The sequence below is a fragment of the Balearica regulorum genome, chromosome 13 (assembly GCF_011004875.1).
Source record: "Balearica regulorum gibbericeps isolate bBalReg1 chromosome 13, bBalReg1.pri, whole genome shotgun sequence".
NCBI lineage: Eukaryota > Metazoa > Chordata > Aves > Gruiformes > Gruidae > Balearica > Balearica regulorum.
In genome coordinates, this window is record NC_046196.1 from 11061324 (window position 1) to 11079251 (window position 17928).

Below are 17928 nucleotides of genomic sequence, written 5' to 3' on the forward strand. Positions count from 1 at the left end.
AGGTGCATGAAAATACATTAATTTCCAAAAAAATAATAACAATAATAATAAAAAATCTATCCTGGAAGAAGTGCTTATATCTGGCAAACATATCAGATAAGTCAAGTAAGCTTTAGGAAGGTGTCAAATACACAAACTGGGAAATTATACTGAACATAAAAACTGAACTCAGATGTTATTTGTGTACATGAAGACAGGAGAGAGGGGGAACATTCACTTTATAAGAAACATAATAGAAGTGAGATTGGTGAGAACAGAGCACATTTTTATGAGAAATAGGATAATTCTGTCTGTTTATTTTAAAAATCTGTGTTTAAATTCTGGAAAAGTTTCATCTATGTTTTCATAAAGAGCCCTTACTCTTAAGATAGCCCATCACTTTGTGGCTGTAATGGACATCTGCCAGCTCTGAAAAAGTGAGATAAGGCTTCCCAGTGTAGGGTACTTGTGGAATATATAGGGATATCTGCTATGTCTCATTATAACAGGTAACAATTAAGAAGGTTATTAAATATACATTACTACTTCACTGTATATGCTGCTGTTTAATTAAGTAAAACACTTTCAGCTTCCTAATTTGAGGAAGAGTAAATTCAATATTCAACAAAATTGTTCTCTATTTTAATAATGTTCTGTCATTAGCAGGTGCCAGTTTTTCCTTCTTAAGCAATATATTCAGGGAATCCATTGTTTACTAGGATGTGTCAGAAAACATAAATATGGGGTGGTTTTTTTCCCCCTCTAAGAATATAAATTGTTTGCATCTTTTAGCTATTTTACCTTTTTAATGTCTAGGTCTCTGCAAGATAGAGTGATACAGACCTCCAGCTTGCATGGAAAACATCTAAAGAACATGCACTTCTCTAATTTAGTCTGAAATTGAAAACTTGTGCCTTATTTTAGGATGCAGAAGTTGAACAGTGCTCTGGATTATACTAGAAATGTCACTTCTCAGAGGAGAGAGGTAATGTCAGGTCATGAGAGACTGGCACAGTTCTCTAAAAGCAGTTGTTAATCCCAGTTTTGTTAAGGTTTAATCTCAGTAATTTACATAGAGATAAAATATACTTCACTATTGAGCTAAAGTTTTGTGTGTGTTGCATGCAGTCATGGTCCTCAGTAGAAGGTGCTGGGATGTCAGCAATATGTGATAGTGTTCTGCTCTGTATTTTTTGATGTTTTGGATATAGAGCGATTACAATGCATATTTAAATATCTTTTACACTGTTATCTAAAATGCATATGTTTCTTAAATTTGTCAATTGATGATTCTGTGACCATAACAATATATGATGATTTCTGTGATCTGTTCAGCTGTACAAAAGAAAAAAAAAAATGTACATTTCATAAATATCCTCAGGTAATTTTAACTGAGGCATTAAAAATAATTCCTGAGTAAAAAATGCTGATCTGTCCATCTATCTATGTGGAGAGATTATTTCTGGATAGTACTGAAATTTGAAAAACAAACCCCTAAATCTGATGGAAAAGGAAATGTCTGCCTTAGCAGGCATGCCAACATTCAGGAATGCTGAGAACATGTGGTAGACTGTGTGGCAAATATGAGAATGATCTGACTGTTTTGTCTCAGGGATTTTTATTTTTGCCCTGTTTGCCTCTTAGTGCATTTTTGTTCCTGTCAGTTTTTAAATGTGCATTCCTCATATTTAAAATACTGGAAATGGAATTCTTCTCTGTCACACTATTGTAACTCTGGAGTAACTATATTGACATCAGTAGCAGTATTCAAAACAAACAGAATTTGTCCCTCTACTATTAGATATAATCTGATATTGAAACATCTCCTGTGGACAATTATGATTTATTGTTATCAGCTATACTTAACATTTTTACTTAAATGCAAAATATTTTTGTAATTATATATATAATAATCTGTGTTTATGTCTACCATTTATATGAAAAATCAACTAAAATTTTTGTGATTTTTGCATTAATTTCTGGTTTTGCAAATGTAGTGTATATTTCCAATCGCCTCACTTTGATTTTGTTATTTAAGGTGCAAAGAAGAATGTAAAGCTTTTTAATGCACTGAATCTATTTTCTTTTTGCAGTAGTTTCACATTTAATTACAGCTGTCTTTGATAATAAATTGTGTGCCAGAGTTTGTAACATATTTTATAAAGCGAAGTCCTTTAGTGAGTTGGTTACTGAAACAATAAGCGTTTGTGACAGGTTGTTTGCTGAATACTTCCTCTGTGCATATGGCAGATCATAGTTCAGTTGTTAGCAGATTATCCGTTGTGCCTTGATGTTAAAAGAGGATACTTTTCAGGCTGTGTTTAAAGCTGTTCTGCACTGTCCTAAGAATGGTTACGTTGAGTGGGATCTAAGAGAAGTTAGGGGAAGTTCACATATACTAAGAAGGGGAAAAAAATGAACACAGCAAATAGCTTGTAGTGATTTTAGCTTTCTGCTCATGATCTCTGATAGTATTTACGGGAATTTTTCCACTGAATTTAAAACTGCTTTGAAACAGATAATAGAACATCATTAAATGTTCTTCAGATTTGTAGCCAAAAAGAAGAACCTTTAAAGGCATGTAGAACCATCATTACTTAGGGGACAGTATTTTAATCCCATATTTTTAAAACTGGACTGGTCAGGAATGTGTGGGTTTTTTTAGACAGCAATATTTTGAACATCAGTTTTAGAACATAAGGATGTTTTACCCAGTAAGGAGAGGAAAGTCAGAAATACTTGTTTTCAAGATTGTGAAGATGAGGAGGGGATAATCTGTAGCTTTCCTCACTTATTTTAATGTCTAAGGAATAGACAGCAAAGAATACAGTGGAATTTTTCTGAGAAGAATTAGATTCTGCTATTGGTGACACACATTTTAGACTTCTAATATGTTGAAGGATCGTTAAGATCTAAATCAAAGGTTCAATTTGCAATAAATTGAAAATGAATTAACCCCCCTCCCATGTGGTGTTTTGGAGATGGGGAGAGTATTTTTGGGAAAAGCAGAAGGAATAGAGAAAGATTAAAAATATTTTACTTGAAAAGATTAATGTAAGGAGGTACATTTTAGATCATCTCATTTCCTTTTTAATGCAAATCTGATTCTTTGATTATTCACTTTTATTATTTATTTATCCTTATACAAAAGTTAGAAATTGTTACATATTGGGAATGTAGGCATTTTTATAGTGCAACTATTGCACTCATTTCTTCTGCTGATGAAAAAGGGTTTTAAGAAAAAAATTTTGAATAGAATTAATTAAGGGACTCTTAAAGTGCTAAGCTTAATGTAACTGCAGTTCTTTAAAGCAGAAAAACAAGAGAGAAAACAAATAATGCCCCTTAAGCAGATGCTTGTTCATGTAGGATAGCTACTCTTTGATTTTGGAGGGGTAGTGTGACTTGCAGTTGGAAACCTTGATTTATTGTGTCTTCATTTATATCTGCAGTAAATGAGGAATAAGCATAAAACATGAAAAGGGAAATTAGGTATTACACTCATTCTCTTACTTTTTGTATTTTATTTACATGAAATATACATTTTCTTTAAATGGTGTGTTGCTGTGCCTTTTGTTGACCATAGCTGTACGCCAGGTCTGTCTGCTTGTTTCCATTGGCTTGTCATGTTCACTAATTAGGGAACTGCTGCATGATTCACCTTGTTAATTAGAGGGACTTGCACACAAAGGCCCTTCGGGCAGTGCGAAAGAAGAGCCTAGCACTAGTGCCCTGAGAAAGCTACAGCCTGTGAAGTAATTCTTCTCATCTACCTTCTATTTTTTATTTGAAATGAATAAATCATTGAGATTTTCCTTGTGGAGTGAGAATGCAAGAATTCACATCTTTGTAAGATGTAAATTATATGTGATCAATAGAAGGGGATGACTACTGTTTTGTACTTACAAGGTTCCCTAATTTACTACTTGTCAGTGTATGAAAAATTACTTGAAATATTTTGTCCCCACGCTGTGGTATGTTGTTCCCTTGATCTGCAGGAGAAATGAGCAGTAGCGGTTTTGCTATAGTTAAATCTAAAATAGAAAAGATGTAGATTATTTAAATTTTGAGCTTGTTTTGCATCCCCAGTGGAACTTCCATTTTGCAAGTGAACCCCCAGTAGTACCCCCACAACTTTTAAGGGGGAGAAGCTGGTGGGCGTCTGGCTATTTTTGTTCCCGATATTACTCTGCCTCAAATCTCACTTTTGAAAAGAGTAGCATACTCGCTATATTGTGTATTCTTTAGTTGGATATAGTTTCAGAATAAATTAAAATTGTTTTTGTCATGTCACTTAGACTTGATCAAACCATAATCCAGACTGCAAAGAAGGATATTGTGTTAAAAGTGCACAACCAGTCTCTGCACTACACATTTCCCATCTGTTTATGACACTTCAGAAATTAACTTCAATGCCATTCTCTCCAACTATTTGATTAAAATTACTTATTACAGCCAAATGATTTTTAGTAGATTGCTACATTTGCCTCATTTCCTCAAATGAGGCTGGCAGTTTCAAGACGCAGATTTCCCATAAGAATGGTAGAGGACTGGTATCAAAATCCGGGCATTTTCTTTTGGAATAATCTAGTTTAATAAAGCTTCTTACCAAAATTTCTGATGAGCTAGTATTTTAAACGCACTTAAAATTTCTGCTATTGCCAACTTTTGTGGTAGTGGCATATAGGCAGAGAAATTTTACCAAAAAATAGATATACATATTTTGAAAAATGAGGAAAATGCTTCTGACTTGAGATTTTATGCTATGGCATACTGTCACTCTTCATTTCCACAAAGCTGAGATCTTCCTACACACCTCAGTCTTCAGTTGACTCCAGTGATATATTAACCAAGAACATACTTTCCCCATGTTTTTGGTACGGTTCTGGTGTACTGGTTCTGGTATACTGTACAGATTTCAAGCATGTGCCAGAGATGGAGTAGACATAAAAGTAACAAAAGGCCATACTATGCTATTGAAACTGGTGACGCCTGGAGAAGGTCATACAGATAAAATTCTTGATTGGAGTCTCATAGTACTTGCACAAAGTTGTAGCGCTATGGAGAGTTTTCACTATCCAAGTAGCTGTTGTATTACTCAGATACAATGAAAGATTCTTTAAAGAGTCTTTTCAACAATGTTTATTTCAGGGATACTTCACCATCTGAAAAACAGAGCAGTTGGTTCACGTTCTAGTACAACCTTCAACACACTGTTACAGCGGACAGCATAGCCTCTGGGAGTTACTGTGCCTGCTCCAACTGCAAGCGTGGGGAGCTGATGGAAAGCTTAGTTGTGAGGTTCATCTGAGCCTTGTATTTTCCAATGCATGATTTTAAAAAAGCAAAGCTTATTTCCTCACTTCTCTTAGTAAGCTCCCACTATCCCCGTGTTTCTGTCAGACCTCCCTAACTAAAGCCACAGCTCAACAAGTTTGCTACTCTTTGTAACTGGTTTGTAACTCTAGACGTGACTGCAGTTCATACAGGTTTTTCTCTGTACGTTATGTTCCCTGGTCCTCATTAAAGCGTCAGTTTCAGAGCCCTCACATAGTTTCTTGCTTCAGGGGGAAGGAAGAACAACCTAGACATCTTGGGAGGATAGTAAACCCCCACTTAGATTAACACAGGGCCTGGGAAAAGATCTTAACCAGTCTTTCTCACCAGTGCCCCAGGAGTGAGGATATTCTTCTGTTGCTTGCACCTGAGTTCAGGAGCCTGTGAGTAAGCTGTCAAGCTTTTTGGCTGGTATTTTTTATATTGTATGAGTACGTCTCGTTTCCTTTGACGAACAGTTTGAGAAGATTTGTAATTGTCCGTTGTTGTGTTGCTCTGAAATAAAATTAAGACTAATAACAAAAAATAAAAGAACTAAGGGAAACTCTTTCAGAACTTTTTCTGATTTTTCTACAAGAAAGTTACCAGCATCTCAAAAAGTTGCCAGCTCTAGTAATGCTGATCCTGCCAGTTGTCTCTGCGTCAGAAGCCCTTTGCTCAAATGATCTGTGTTTGGATCAGCAAATCTACCAGACACCATTATGGGACCTAATAAATATCAAGGCTTAAATTAGGTTCTTCTATACTATCTTAGTATAGAAGAACCTGGAACTGGTGCTACTGGAGAGTTGTTGTTTAAGGAATAGTATAACCAAAACCAGAAAAAATGTGCTGGAGCTCCAACAGTAGTTTTTGAGGAATGAAGAAATGTAATTATTAAGGTTGCTGGAAGGACAAAAAACTCCCTTGTTGTAGAACGCTTTCAGAGGAATTTGAGGGATATCTTTCTAAAAAAACCTAATTATTACACATTCTATACTACAGATAGGAATATGTAGCTTAAGAGGTGGTTGGACAGTTGCAGAAATAAATGGTTTTAAGTTAAACTAAAATAGTGCATTGTATTTGGAAAATCAAAAAGGAAGACCAACAAAGAATATACAGAAATAACAAAAAAAAGTTCATAGATACCATAAAGAGCATTAGTTGATTAAAGTGACTAGTGGGATAAGGAGAACTTTATTTGGGGAATAAAAATAGTACTAGAGACAAAGTATGTTAAAAAATTACAAGACTTTTAAAAATCACTCTTAAAATTCTTCATGCTTTTGATTTTTTTGTAAGCTATGAGTAATCTTTTAAGGAAACTTTCAAGAAAATTAAACCTAAGAGTATGAATATATATGAATCAGTTCAGACAGTGTATGGTCTTGAGTAGTAAGGAGATAAAATTGTAGTTTACTAATAATTATTTTAAAAATTGCATTTAACTAGGTAATGTACATGACTTGAGATAATTACAATTAAGGCTTTTCTTCAGGGAAAAATAAAAATGAAAGGCAGGATGCACCTTGCATTTTCTATATCAGAAGTTTGACATATATTGTGTTGAAAGTAATAGGGCAAATGTTAATGGAAAATTTGAGTAAACTTTTAAAACGTAATGAAATTAGATGTAATAAACATAAATGTCTATTGTAAGAAAGACACTTGGTCGAAAGTACCCCAGTTAAGGTTCCAGAACTGTATTCAGATGCTCATTATTTTGAGAAACATTCATCTTGGGGGCTGAAATGTTTCCAGCTTAGTCTTTGCCCAGGGTGATTTTTTCAAACACTATGCAATAATTTTCAACTGTTGTTAAGTGTGTGTGGGAAAGAAAAAAGAAAAAAGGAAAAAAACCACCAGCCCCCAACACACACGCACCTTTTTCAGTAACATAAAATCTTGATCTACTTCAAATAGATGTATAACCATTGCAAGTGATGACTGGAGCTTTTGCTGAGTTGTGGGAGAACGCTTGTGGAGAAGTAGCATCCAGCTTTGTATTGAAGAAAATTAGATATAATTCAGCAGAGCTGTGAGTGTTTAAAAGTCTCACAGAACGTGTTCGGTGTATGATTTCCTATTACACATGTAAAACTTCTCTGGTATTGCATTATTGCAGTGCTACTTCTAAATGTTAGCTACTTTGGACCAGTTTCTTACCAGTTAGTGTGCTATTGTTATAGAAGTTCTGCTGACCTTTAGAGACTTTGGTAATGCAAGAGAGGCAGAAGTGTAGCATGGGCATTCTGCAGACATTACCTGTTTTTCAAGACTCTCTCTGAAGTTCACTGATGTACTGATCCTTCTTGATCATTGTCCTGGACTTGTTGAGGTTATTGCCAGCATTTTTAATGAGTTTCATTTTTAATTGCACCTTCTGTTGTGGACATCCTTCCACATTTCAGGCTTTCCTCAGCAAAAGAAATGTTTTTCCAGGGGGTGTAATCACTGTCTGAGACTGATAGATATATGTTGCAGAACCATCAATTAAGACAAGCTTTTCCCAGCATATGACCCTGTTATCAGGAATTAAACCATCCATGGCAAACAGAATTAGGAGGGATCTCCACTGATGCCTATTGGCTAGAAATCAATGCTTAAATCATTGTTTATATGATCTTGCTTTCATCAAACATTTCTGCCATTTAGGGGTGTCTGTTGCCAATTTCCTTTTCAGTGTTCATTCCTGGCTGTCTTCATTCTTGATTGTTGTCTACAGTCTGTTGATATTTATAGCTTCTGTTGTGCAGTTAGTCTCTTCTCTGTCCTCTTTTCTTCTTAGGCAGTATTTCTGAACTATGTTGGGAATTGCAAGTAGCCAAAGTCTAGTTCTTTGTGGGCTGAGTTGGCTCTGTGACTGCAGAAACTTACTTTTACAACTCAGCTTCTATTCCCTTATCAAATCCTATATTGACAGTATTTAACATACTTGACTACTTTCTCAAGCTCTTCTTTCCTCACAATCATCTCTGTCTGTCTGTCACCAGGTTGTTTTCCTTCCAGGCCAAAAAACATCCCTGACTTCCGCCTCTAGGTAGAGAAGCACCTCCTTGACCCTTTTTCTCTCTCATGTGATGCCACTCCCTCTTCTCCCTTTTATTTTTGAAGGTATTTATGTGTAGACTTGAATTGTCAGAGTTCCAGTCATCATCTTACTTTCTGATCATATTGAAGGAAATTTCTCTTAGTGCAATTCTCAGCAGCTACAGCTCAGGCCCTTTCTCCATCTACATCTCTGCTTTAAACAAAACTAATTTCGATTTGCTTATGTTTTACCCTCTGTTTGGAGCACATTTCACCTTCTTTTCAAGATGCTCTTTGCTCATGGTTTTGAACAACTCCTGTCTTTCTGATGAGTAGTGCAGTGCTTCATTTGCTGTTTGACATTCCCTTTTCCAGTGGATTCAGGTGAGCAAGTGGGATTCACTGGGATGTTTGCATAGCTGACGTTAACAGACTTATTTCTCGTGGGAGATTTGCTTTTGTGCTCACTGAAGAGGAAGAATTCTCTGTTGACAGTACAGATTACAGCCACTGCTAGGCCATTTAGTTTTCTGGATTGGAGAAGGTGTTTGACTTGAGATCTGGGAGTGTTTATACCAAGTATCCAGCATTTGTTTTACAATTGTCTTCCCAGACCAAATTCATGCCTTGAACAAATCCATAGAATTTACTTCTCTAGCCATAATTTCCTTGAATATACTCTTGATTTAGTTGAACTTGTAGAAAAGTGGAAAATAATCACCACTGTTCTCTGTGGTTATTATAACACTACTTAGAGTAATGGATGGGGGATTTAATTCTTGAAGAAATCTTGAAAATGAATCCATGCTTGTCTGTGAAACAGGTGCTTTCTTCCAGTTGTTTGGACTGCCACAACAGCTGGTGGAAATAGCAATCTAAGGAGAAAAAAAATTCACTGAGCATATACTCGCACCATATATTTATTAATATTTCAATGATTGTTCTCACGATGACTTGTAGTGCAGAAAAGGCTTAAAGCAAAAAAGGGTTAAAGTAAATGCTTGGTTTCTGTGGCAAAATTATTTATAAAGCATGCCATGAATAAGTGTGGTCGTGGTTTTTGGAAATTATTAAATCTAGATTTTAAGATCTAATGCTGATAATTCAGACAGACATATGGCTGTCTTCCTTGTGGCATATGCCTTGTGGCACTTCTTTCTGAAATACCTAAACGTATTATAACAAATAATGATCTAAGGAAAACAAACTAACATTTTAGAACCTCTTTTATTCACTTTAGCTTAAGAAAATAGTGAAGTAATTTTCTTTCTGTGGTTTTAATGTTATGCCACCATCACAAAAAAGAAAATTTCATGGTGTGAAATAATATTGGTGCTTAATTCTTATACTGTACTTCTCATCAAAGGGACTTCTTTAACTTAAAGTAATGAAATACCTCTCAGTAAGTAAGTGGCATGCTAAAAATAAATTGGGATCAGATAAGGAGCAAGGACCAGCATCTCATTTGTAAGCATTTTTCTTGTATGATATATTGGAATATTTGTCTGTGTTTTAGATAAATATTTTGACTTTCAAAAAAGTTAATTGTTTTTGATGAGTGTGGTCCTGAATGAAGAATTGCTTCCTTCCCAGAGGGCAGAAATTTTAATATGCTATTGATAAATATGTCCATATTAATTGTGATGAAGGCAAGTTAAAGAATGATATTGCATCAGCAATCCAACATGAAAATGAGTGTGTGAATGAATGCAGCTATCAAATGGTTGCATCTTGTTGGTTGATGTAATGAGTTTGATTCATTTCTGCTAAATCATGTTAATTAACAGGAAATTTATTTATTTTATCAGAATGTATAGATATTAACAGGTGCTTCATTTGTTTAAATATCCAGAAATTATTAACTGGCTTAATTAGAAGATAAACTATATTGTAAAAACAGACTACTTGCTTACTTTCCTTAAAATATAATTGATCAAAGAAAGAAGCTTAAGTAGCATTAGTTTCACAGGTACTTTTAAGAGTCATTTCAGAACACTGAAGATGGCTACATTTAATTCATGTTATTCTTAGTGCTGAGAATTCAGAGGGTGATGACTTTGGAACTATGTATACAAAACTGGTTGCAAAGTCATTTCCACTTGATGTAGAGAATACAGTTCCTGAGTATACTGGGGAAAAGAGCCTCCACTGGCCAGGGTCGTGTATTTCGCATGTGGTGATACAAGAGGTACGTCTTAAAAATAATCTCTGTTAACACCAAAGCAGAGTAATTAAATCTACATTAGTTATACAACTCCCACAAAACTGTTTGGCTATTCCTAAACTTCTTGCAAGATACCTGCAATAACCATATCAGGTTTTATGACTATTAAAAATAGTTCATATCTCAAAGGCATTCATTTTGAAAAGCTCCCGTTGAATCAGATGTTAGCAGTCACATTGCATGTGTAAATGTCTTTATGAAAAGTACAGTGCCCCCTTCTTTTGAATTGAAGCCAAGATACCGCACTTTTTTGTTTCTTGGTTTGTTTAAAGAAAGATTGTGATTGGAGATAATGTTTTTGATGAAGAGTCAGATGATAAGTAGGAAAGAGATTTGGTACAGATAATCTGATGTAAGGTATGAAAAAACAGAAGTATGTGACTTGGAGATGGAAAGAAGAGAAAGTTGGAATGGGTGTATGAAGAAGCCAACAGTGGTGGTTAGTCTGCTCCAGGATGTTAAATAACAGCCAGGAATCTTGTCAAATGTCTTGCTAGTAAGTATCCATAAACTGCAAAGATGTTTTACTGTAAGCAAATTGATAGTTAATAGTGAGTGTGCAAAGATGTTCCGTTAAGCCCACTGGAGTACACTAACTACTGCAAGGTGAATGCCTCTGTTGGTAATCAGTATCAGGATCATAATTATTTTGATTATTTTTAAATGTAATTTTATGATCTTCTGCCTTCAGATGAGCTTTTACAAAAAATTGTGATAACTAATTTTTAAAAGATTGATGAGAATTTGTGTAATATAGTATCAATCAAGTATTTCAGCACCTTCAGCCCTTATTTTATAAAACATCAGGATACTGTGATCTTACTGATGATGCATGTGTGATTGATATGTTTTGACCAACATTCATTAAGGTTTGCATAAGAAGGTGGTTCTTTTCCATTGTAGTATTCCAAGGTGTGTACTGTAATACCAGTATCAGAAACTGTTGTGGTTTTTGTGTGGAGTTTTTGTACCTGGCAGCATATTCCTTATTTGTATTGCAGTAGTGTCTATTAGTCCCACTGGGGCTAGATGGTAAGTAAGGTGCATAGTACAGGAGGATCCACATCTGGAGAGCTTATAGCCCAAACAGACAAGCTGAGTGAAGTGGGGTGAGGGCCCCAGGTCTTGCTGGTATTCACCCAGTGCCAGTAGAACAGAGCCCCACTCCTTTGGCTCCATCTGCTGAGCCAGCTTTCCTGTCATGGGCTAAATTAGAGGTAATTGAAAATCTTGAGCATTTGTTTGGAGTGCTAGGCTCACACATTTGTCAAAAATTAGTATGTGATATCAAGACCTATCTTTAGGTCTTCACACTGAATAAAAGAGACAAAACAGGTGTTCAAGGCCAGGTTGGATGGGACCAGTATGAGCAACCTGGTCTGGTGGAAGGTGTTCCTGCCCATGGCAGAGGAGTTGGAACTAAATGATCTTTCCAGTCCCTTCCAACCCAAACCATTCTATGACGACAAAGAACCTGAGGAATAAATGAGTGCAGACCCTTCTGCAGACTCTCAAATCTATTCTGTGTTTACTTGGTAAAACAGCACCAGACACTTTGCAGGTTTTGAAGTGAGGGCAGGATTTGTCCGACTATGTGGAATTTAGAGAAATGGCATGTTTTGCTTTACAATTTGCACCTGCAAAAAAAATACTACATTACAGTTCTTAGAGTAACTTTTGAGAGGCACTATGCGCTTCTGTTATACATTGAAACAATTACTATAAATTGCAGTACAGGTAGTACACAGAGCCAAGTAAGCATTAGCTTACTGTTGGTTTGAAAATGGTGACTTTGGATAAGATACTCATTATAATAATGTTTGCATGATACCAGTTATCTATCAGACTGTGTCTCTGACCTGCACCTCCCAGGAAACGAATACTTCAGTGCAAAATTTCTTATTCTGTGAAGCCATCTACTTTACAACTTCGTCTGAGATCACTCTAAGCCAGTTGGCCCTCGCTTAAATATTCATCAGACTTCTGATAATTGTGATAACCCTTATAGGCTGGCAAGCATGGCAAATTAGCAAAAAGATGATTGATCTTTTTTTATATGCAGTTTTATCTTCAACCTTTCCTGGATATATGTTATACTATAGTAATAATTTCTTCTCTAAGGTATTTGCCAGTATCTGGATTTGCACATCTATTTACAGGTGCCTTGAAGCCTCATAATTACAATACAGCTGAAATGTCCATTTTCTTTCCCTGACTACAAATAGGGATCAATCGAATTTTAAATGACTGCTTACGGGCTAGCTTCCGATCATGACCTTTGTAAATGATTAGAGCTCACCACTGTTGCTATCTACCTTGAAAGGGTAAGCGGGCAGGTCTGTCTAACTGGCATTTAATCTGGAAGAGAGCCAAAGATATTTGAGCTAAAAACCTAATATGAGTTGGCAAAGAGAAGTATGTATAGACCTTTGCACTATTATTTAGATAGTTTTCCACATTTCTTTTTTGTATTTAGGAAATTATTTTATGCTGTAGATAAACATGATGTGTATTTTATATTGAAGTTATGATAATAACTGAAGTTACAAAACGCATAGCATGAAAATGTGAAAAAATGGAGTTTCAAACTCTAAATGTACTGAATTTTCTTTTTCTGAAGAACATGAAAATATATTGCATCGCTAAACAAATAAACTTGAAAAATGCACGATGCATAAATAGGATGCATGAAGCAGACCTGCTTTTTGTTTAAACTTCCTTTCCTCCTTTCATTGGTCAAGATAGTTCAGGCCCCACTTGTATATACAGCTCACATTTAAGTAATGGCTGAGACACTTCTATCTGTACTTGTCAGTTCAGTTTTATTTTAATGAAGAATTGTGCCTGTATGATACAACATTTTTATTACCACTACTGAATTTCTTGAGGTAGTGTTCTGTGTGTTTCTGTTGAAGTGGGAACAAGTATGACATCAATGAGATTAGAAAACAAACACCTCCTCTGAATTTATTGAAGGATTTTGCAAACCCAAAGTTTTGAAATTCCTAAGAATGGTTACTAATAGTTATGAATGCTTTAATTAAAATCATATACTGCATTACCTAATCAATTATTCTTGTGTAGTATTGATGATCAGAGTATATATTAGAGTAATACTGTTCCTGGGAATATGTCTTTTATCATTAACTCTCTGAAAGGATTATACAGTTTATAATGAATATGCAATCTTACCTCTTCATCGTGTGGTGACCAGTGTATTTTCTCTTATTTTCTGTAGCATGTTACACTGTTATGTAATGCAGCTGGAAGGTTGTTTTCTTAGCCTCAAACTAGTTAAATGTGTTGTTACCTAAATACTAATCCCAGAAAGCACTTGAAAATTTAGTTTGTGTAGGGGTTTTGTGCCAGCATTACCTTCTGCTAACATTTAGATAGAGGTGTTTTATTCATTTAGATATGATTTTTTTTGAAGCAAATATCAAGTATATTTGAAATATTCAAAGTAAATCCGAGATGAAAGAAAATGTTTGAGATCATTTTTGAGTATTTGAATTGGTATTTACAGTCTTCATCTCAATCTTAAGCTGGAGATACGCAGTTAGTATATAGTATATACTGGCTAAGGCAGTTTTCAAGGATAAGGATGGAGTTTTGAAAAACAATTGTTTTATTTGGAAGCAGAACTCTGTGGAAGATAGAGAGAACTGTATCTTACTTATTACTCTACTGCAAGGCTGCCTGCTTGAACTGCTAAAATGGTATTTCTAGGAACAGCAGAGTACTGTTAGGGATTGTTCATGTGTGGCTTACCTAATGTTTGCAAGTCTGAGAATAACTTTTTGAAATGACAACAGAAAAAAACCTAAACAGATGTTTTTTTCCTCTTTCTAATAGATGCAGCAACAAGAACTTGCACAAATGAGGCAGAGGGATGCCAATCTAACTGCATTGGCAGCTATCGGTCCCCGGAAGAAACGGAAGCTTGATTCGCCTGGACTGCTTACCATAGGAGGAGAGGTATATGTCTATACACGGAATAAGAGAATTGATTATTTCAAAACCTAGTAAGAATAACTAGAGATGCTACATGCTGATACTTTCAGTGAACTGTGTAACTTGGAAAAGGTGATACAGATTACTAAATTAGAAGGACTGCGAGTCCAGTTTATCTTGCCACAGTTAAAATGACATCTTCTCTTAGTTCTATTTTCAAGTGTTAACTTGCAACAGATAATTAAAGAATATTTTTAAAATAAGTTAAACGTGAAGTACAGGCCTCTTCCTTACACAGTTCACTGCTTTTATACTGGTTTTCTGCTCTGCATAATCCAAAGGAAAACAGAAAAAAGAGTAGAGTATGAAGAAATATCTGGAAAAACTAACTGTAATCTTCCTTACAGTTTGAACCAAGAGCTTGTAGTAATACCAGTAAGTATGGTTTTGTGACAAATATGTGTCAAAACTTTTCTCAGAATGGCTAGTTGTCCCACGCTACTGCAAACTGTGCTCTAGAAGTAGAATCAGATTTGTTAGCATGGCTTTCCTGTTATCTTAGAGGGAGAAATAGCTGTACTACACAATGCAATGCAAAATCCTCAAAAGCGGGATATATACTAGCCAAGGCGAAGAACTACAGTAACATGCTTGCATTACCTTGGATAACTCTATAAGATTACTGTGTTGTACAGTTGGGTTTCTTTTGTTTCTGCTAAATATGCCGACACAATAGGAGTCAAAGTAATTCTCATTATTATATGTCTGTGCTCAGGAAAATGCAAACATTTTGAGTAACTTAACAGTTTTGGCTGAGATGTTTGACTGTCTAAATGCCAGGCATTTCCAAAGACCTTTTTGTTTCCTTTTTTGGATAGCTTTTATCTGAATTCTCTCTCTCATGTACTAAGATTAGTGATAAGGAATTTGCTGACTAGGAATAAAGTGGATCTTGTCCATATTCTAAAGTTGACTTATGACTTACATGTAGGAGGTGCTCCTGTTTTCTGTCAAATTAGTTTCAGACTGAAGGAGCTTCCTGGGGTTTGTATTGTCCTGTTAAATTCTCTTCCTTTCAGTCCTCTCCTTGTCTTAAATTCAGTAAGGCGTTCTGTCCTCTTCCATATGCACCTGTAAGAAGTCCTGCAGCAACAGGCCAGAAGAAGCTTTCATTACAAGTTCAATTGGATAGTGATAGCATTAGCTTTCACACAAGAATAATTTAAGAATAATTTGAACCTTCTAATAATACATGGATCCCTTCAGATTTTAACAAATGTACATTCCCTGCTCGTCTTTCCTTCACCAAAGGAATATTTCTTTCCTAAGTATGAGAATTTAATTTTTATTGTCTATTACCCTTGTTTCAAAGAATGATCCTTTTTTAAACTTTTCATAGTATGATGAAACAAATTGTGGTCACCTTTGGTGAAACACTTTATTCAGAGCTATATGCCTGAATGGGTTTATGGTAAACAGCTTCCCTCTTGCTCTAGAAGCTACCTACTCTTTTGGTACACCGCTTCACGGAAAGATAAAGGTCTGTGGCAAATGCAAAGGCTTCTGGGGGGGGTTTTGCTTCCTTCTGTTGCTCCCCTAGCCCAAATTTTGCTGAAACTTCTGTGTTTTTCAATTGACAAATTATCCTTGAAGTTTTTGCTGATACATGAATTTCCTGGATGTGTGAACTGTGTGGATCTTCTGACAGTTCACACTGAATTGCTCCCTTCCCTCTCCTCCTAGCTTCCAACCATCCTGGCCCACTCACAATGGTGTCTGGCTGCAAGCTGGTTTGCAAGGACTTGGAGACTGTCTCTGGATTATTCAGTGTCAATTGTAGAAGCTGTGTCATGCAGGTCGGCTGCTAGAAACTTCCTTTCTGATAATATTCTGAGCTATTCTTTAGGGCTATGATGCAGAAATAAACTAAACTCCTCAAAAATGTTTCACTTGAGAAAGGTACTGGAAATTTGCATTGTTTGACTAAGACTGATTTTTCTTCTTTGGATTTCTGGAGATTATCAACAACATAGAAAACTATTATAAGACTATGTCCTGTCTTACAGACATCCCCTTACCCCAATTCCACCTTCAGATGTCTGACTTCGACCATGGTCTATGACCCTCTGATTTCTAAGCTTCTTAAGTCTTTGCTACTGATAATCTCGTGTTTGCAAGGTCTGATTTGGCAAGAGCTTTCTTGACCTACCCTTTTTCTTTTTGTCAGAACGTCCAGTTTTTGTCATTGAAGTTGCCGGTTTCCTGGTTAATCTTTTTTGACATATATGTCTGCTTTTCTTGCAGCTGGGACACTGCATGTTTGCTGATCCAAAGATCTATCATTTACAAATCATCATCCCCTGCATGTTACATTTTTTTCCTTTTCTGTACTAACTCTTGTTTGATATTTCACTTAGTTGCATTGGCCATTTTTTTCAATGAGAAGTGTTGGATTTCAGTCCAACTTCTTGGTTCAACAGAAATACTAGCTCACAATTTCTCTTTGGAAATTTGATCTTTTTAATAATACCCTTTTGATCTGAGCAGGAGTTCAATTTAGGGAGTAGTGATGGTTATTTTACTTAAGAGAAAAAGTTGATGGAAAAGCTTAAGTGTTTCTGTGATCAAGTGCTGTTTGTTGTATACAGAGAAACAGCTATTATACAGCTTTTATAAATGTGAAAAAGCTTGTGCTCATAATTGCAAGTATTTTTCCACCAGCACTTTATTCAAGTGTGTTTTCTTTAAGTGTGTTCTGTCTCACATTGCCAGGGCTCATTTGGACTTCTTTGCTTCTTTTCAAGCCTAAAGTCTCTAAAGAGACTTTTTTCTGGATGGCAGGATTAGCTTAAGTTACCAAGGCCAGGCCCATCATTTGCCTCTTCTGTACTAGTACAGCTGGGTTTTTTATCACTTTTCTTGGGGAGATGGAAAATAAGCAATTTTGAGATGAGGTTATTTTTCCATCATCTATGTTCTTTGTTTCACTTCTCCATTCAGCCATATAAAAAATTCCTTTCCAAAAAATGGGAGAAAAGATTTTAGAGAGAAGTAGATGAGCAGGGGTGAGACATCCTCAAATAACACTGCCACCAAATGGGTAACTGGTTTCAGACTGTGATTACACAGTAGCCTGAGCTGATCTGACTGTGATCTCTATTCCAATCCCTAGTAGTGCATTTCTGCCCCTTCCCTTTCATTGGCTCTGGCTCTTGTACCCCGTGCTAACCTGTTTCTATTTGATAAATTGGCAGAAAACTAACCTAACAACAATAAAAAGTGAATAGCTTCTGCTTAGCTTGAGCTTGCTAAAGTAGTTTGGCCTAGAGCCCAGTGAGCACTGGAAAAGGAACTTTCAACGAGGCAGAGGCAGCAAACTTGAGATCACCTGCTCTTCACTCGCTTTCTTTTTAGTACCTTTC

General features: G+C 35.8%; 1 protein-coding gene across 1 annotated transcript in view; it reads left to right on the forward strand.

Moving 5' to 3' along the window:
* Window positions 1-17928, forward strand: part of LOC142603683 (transcription initiation factor TFIID subunit 4-like) — a 149083-nt gene that overhangs the window by 87978 nt on the left and 43177 nt on the right. Inside the window, 1 exon segment of the mRNA XM_075765546.1 lies at window positions 14408-14530. Coding sequence (XP_075621661.1) covers window positions 14408-14530 — 123 coding nt within the window.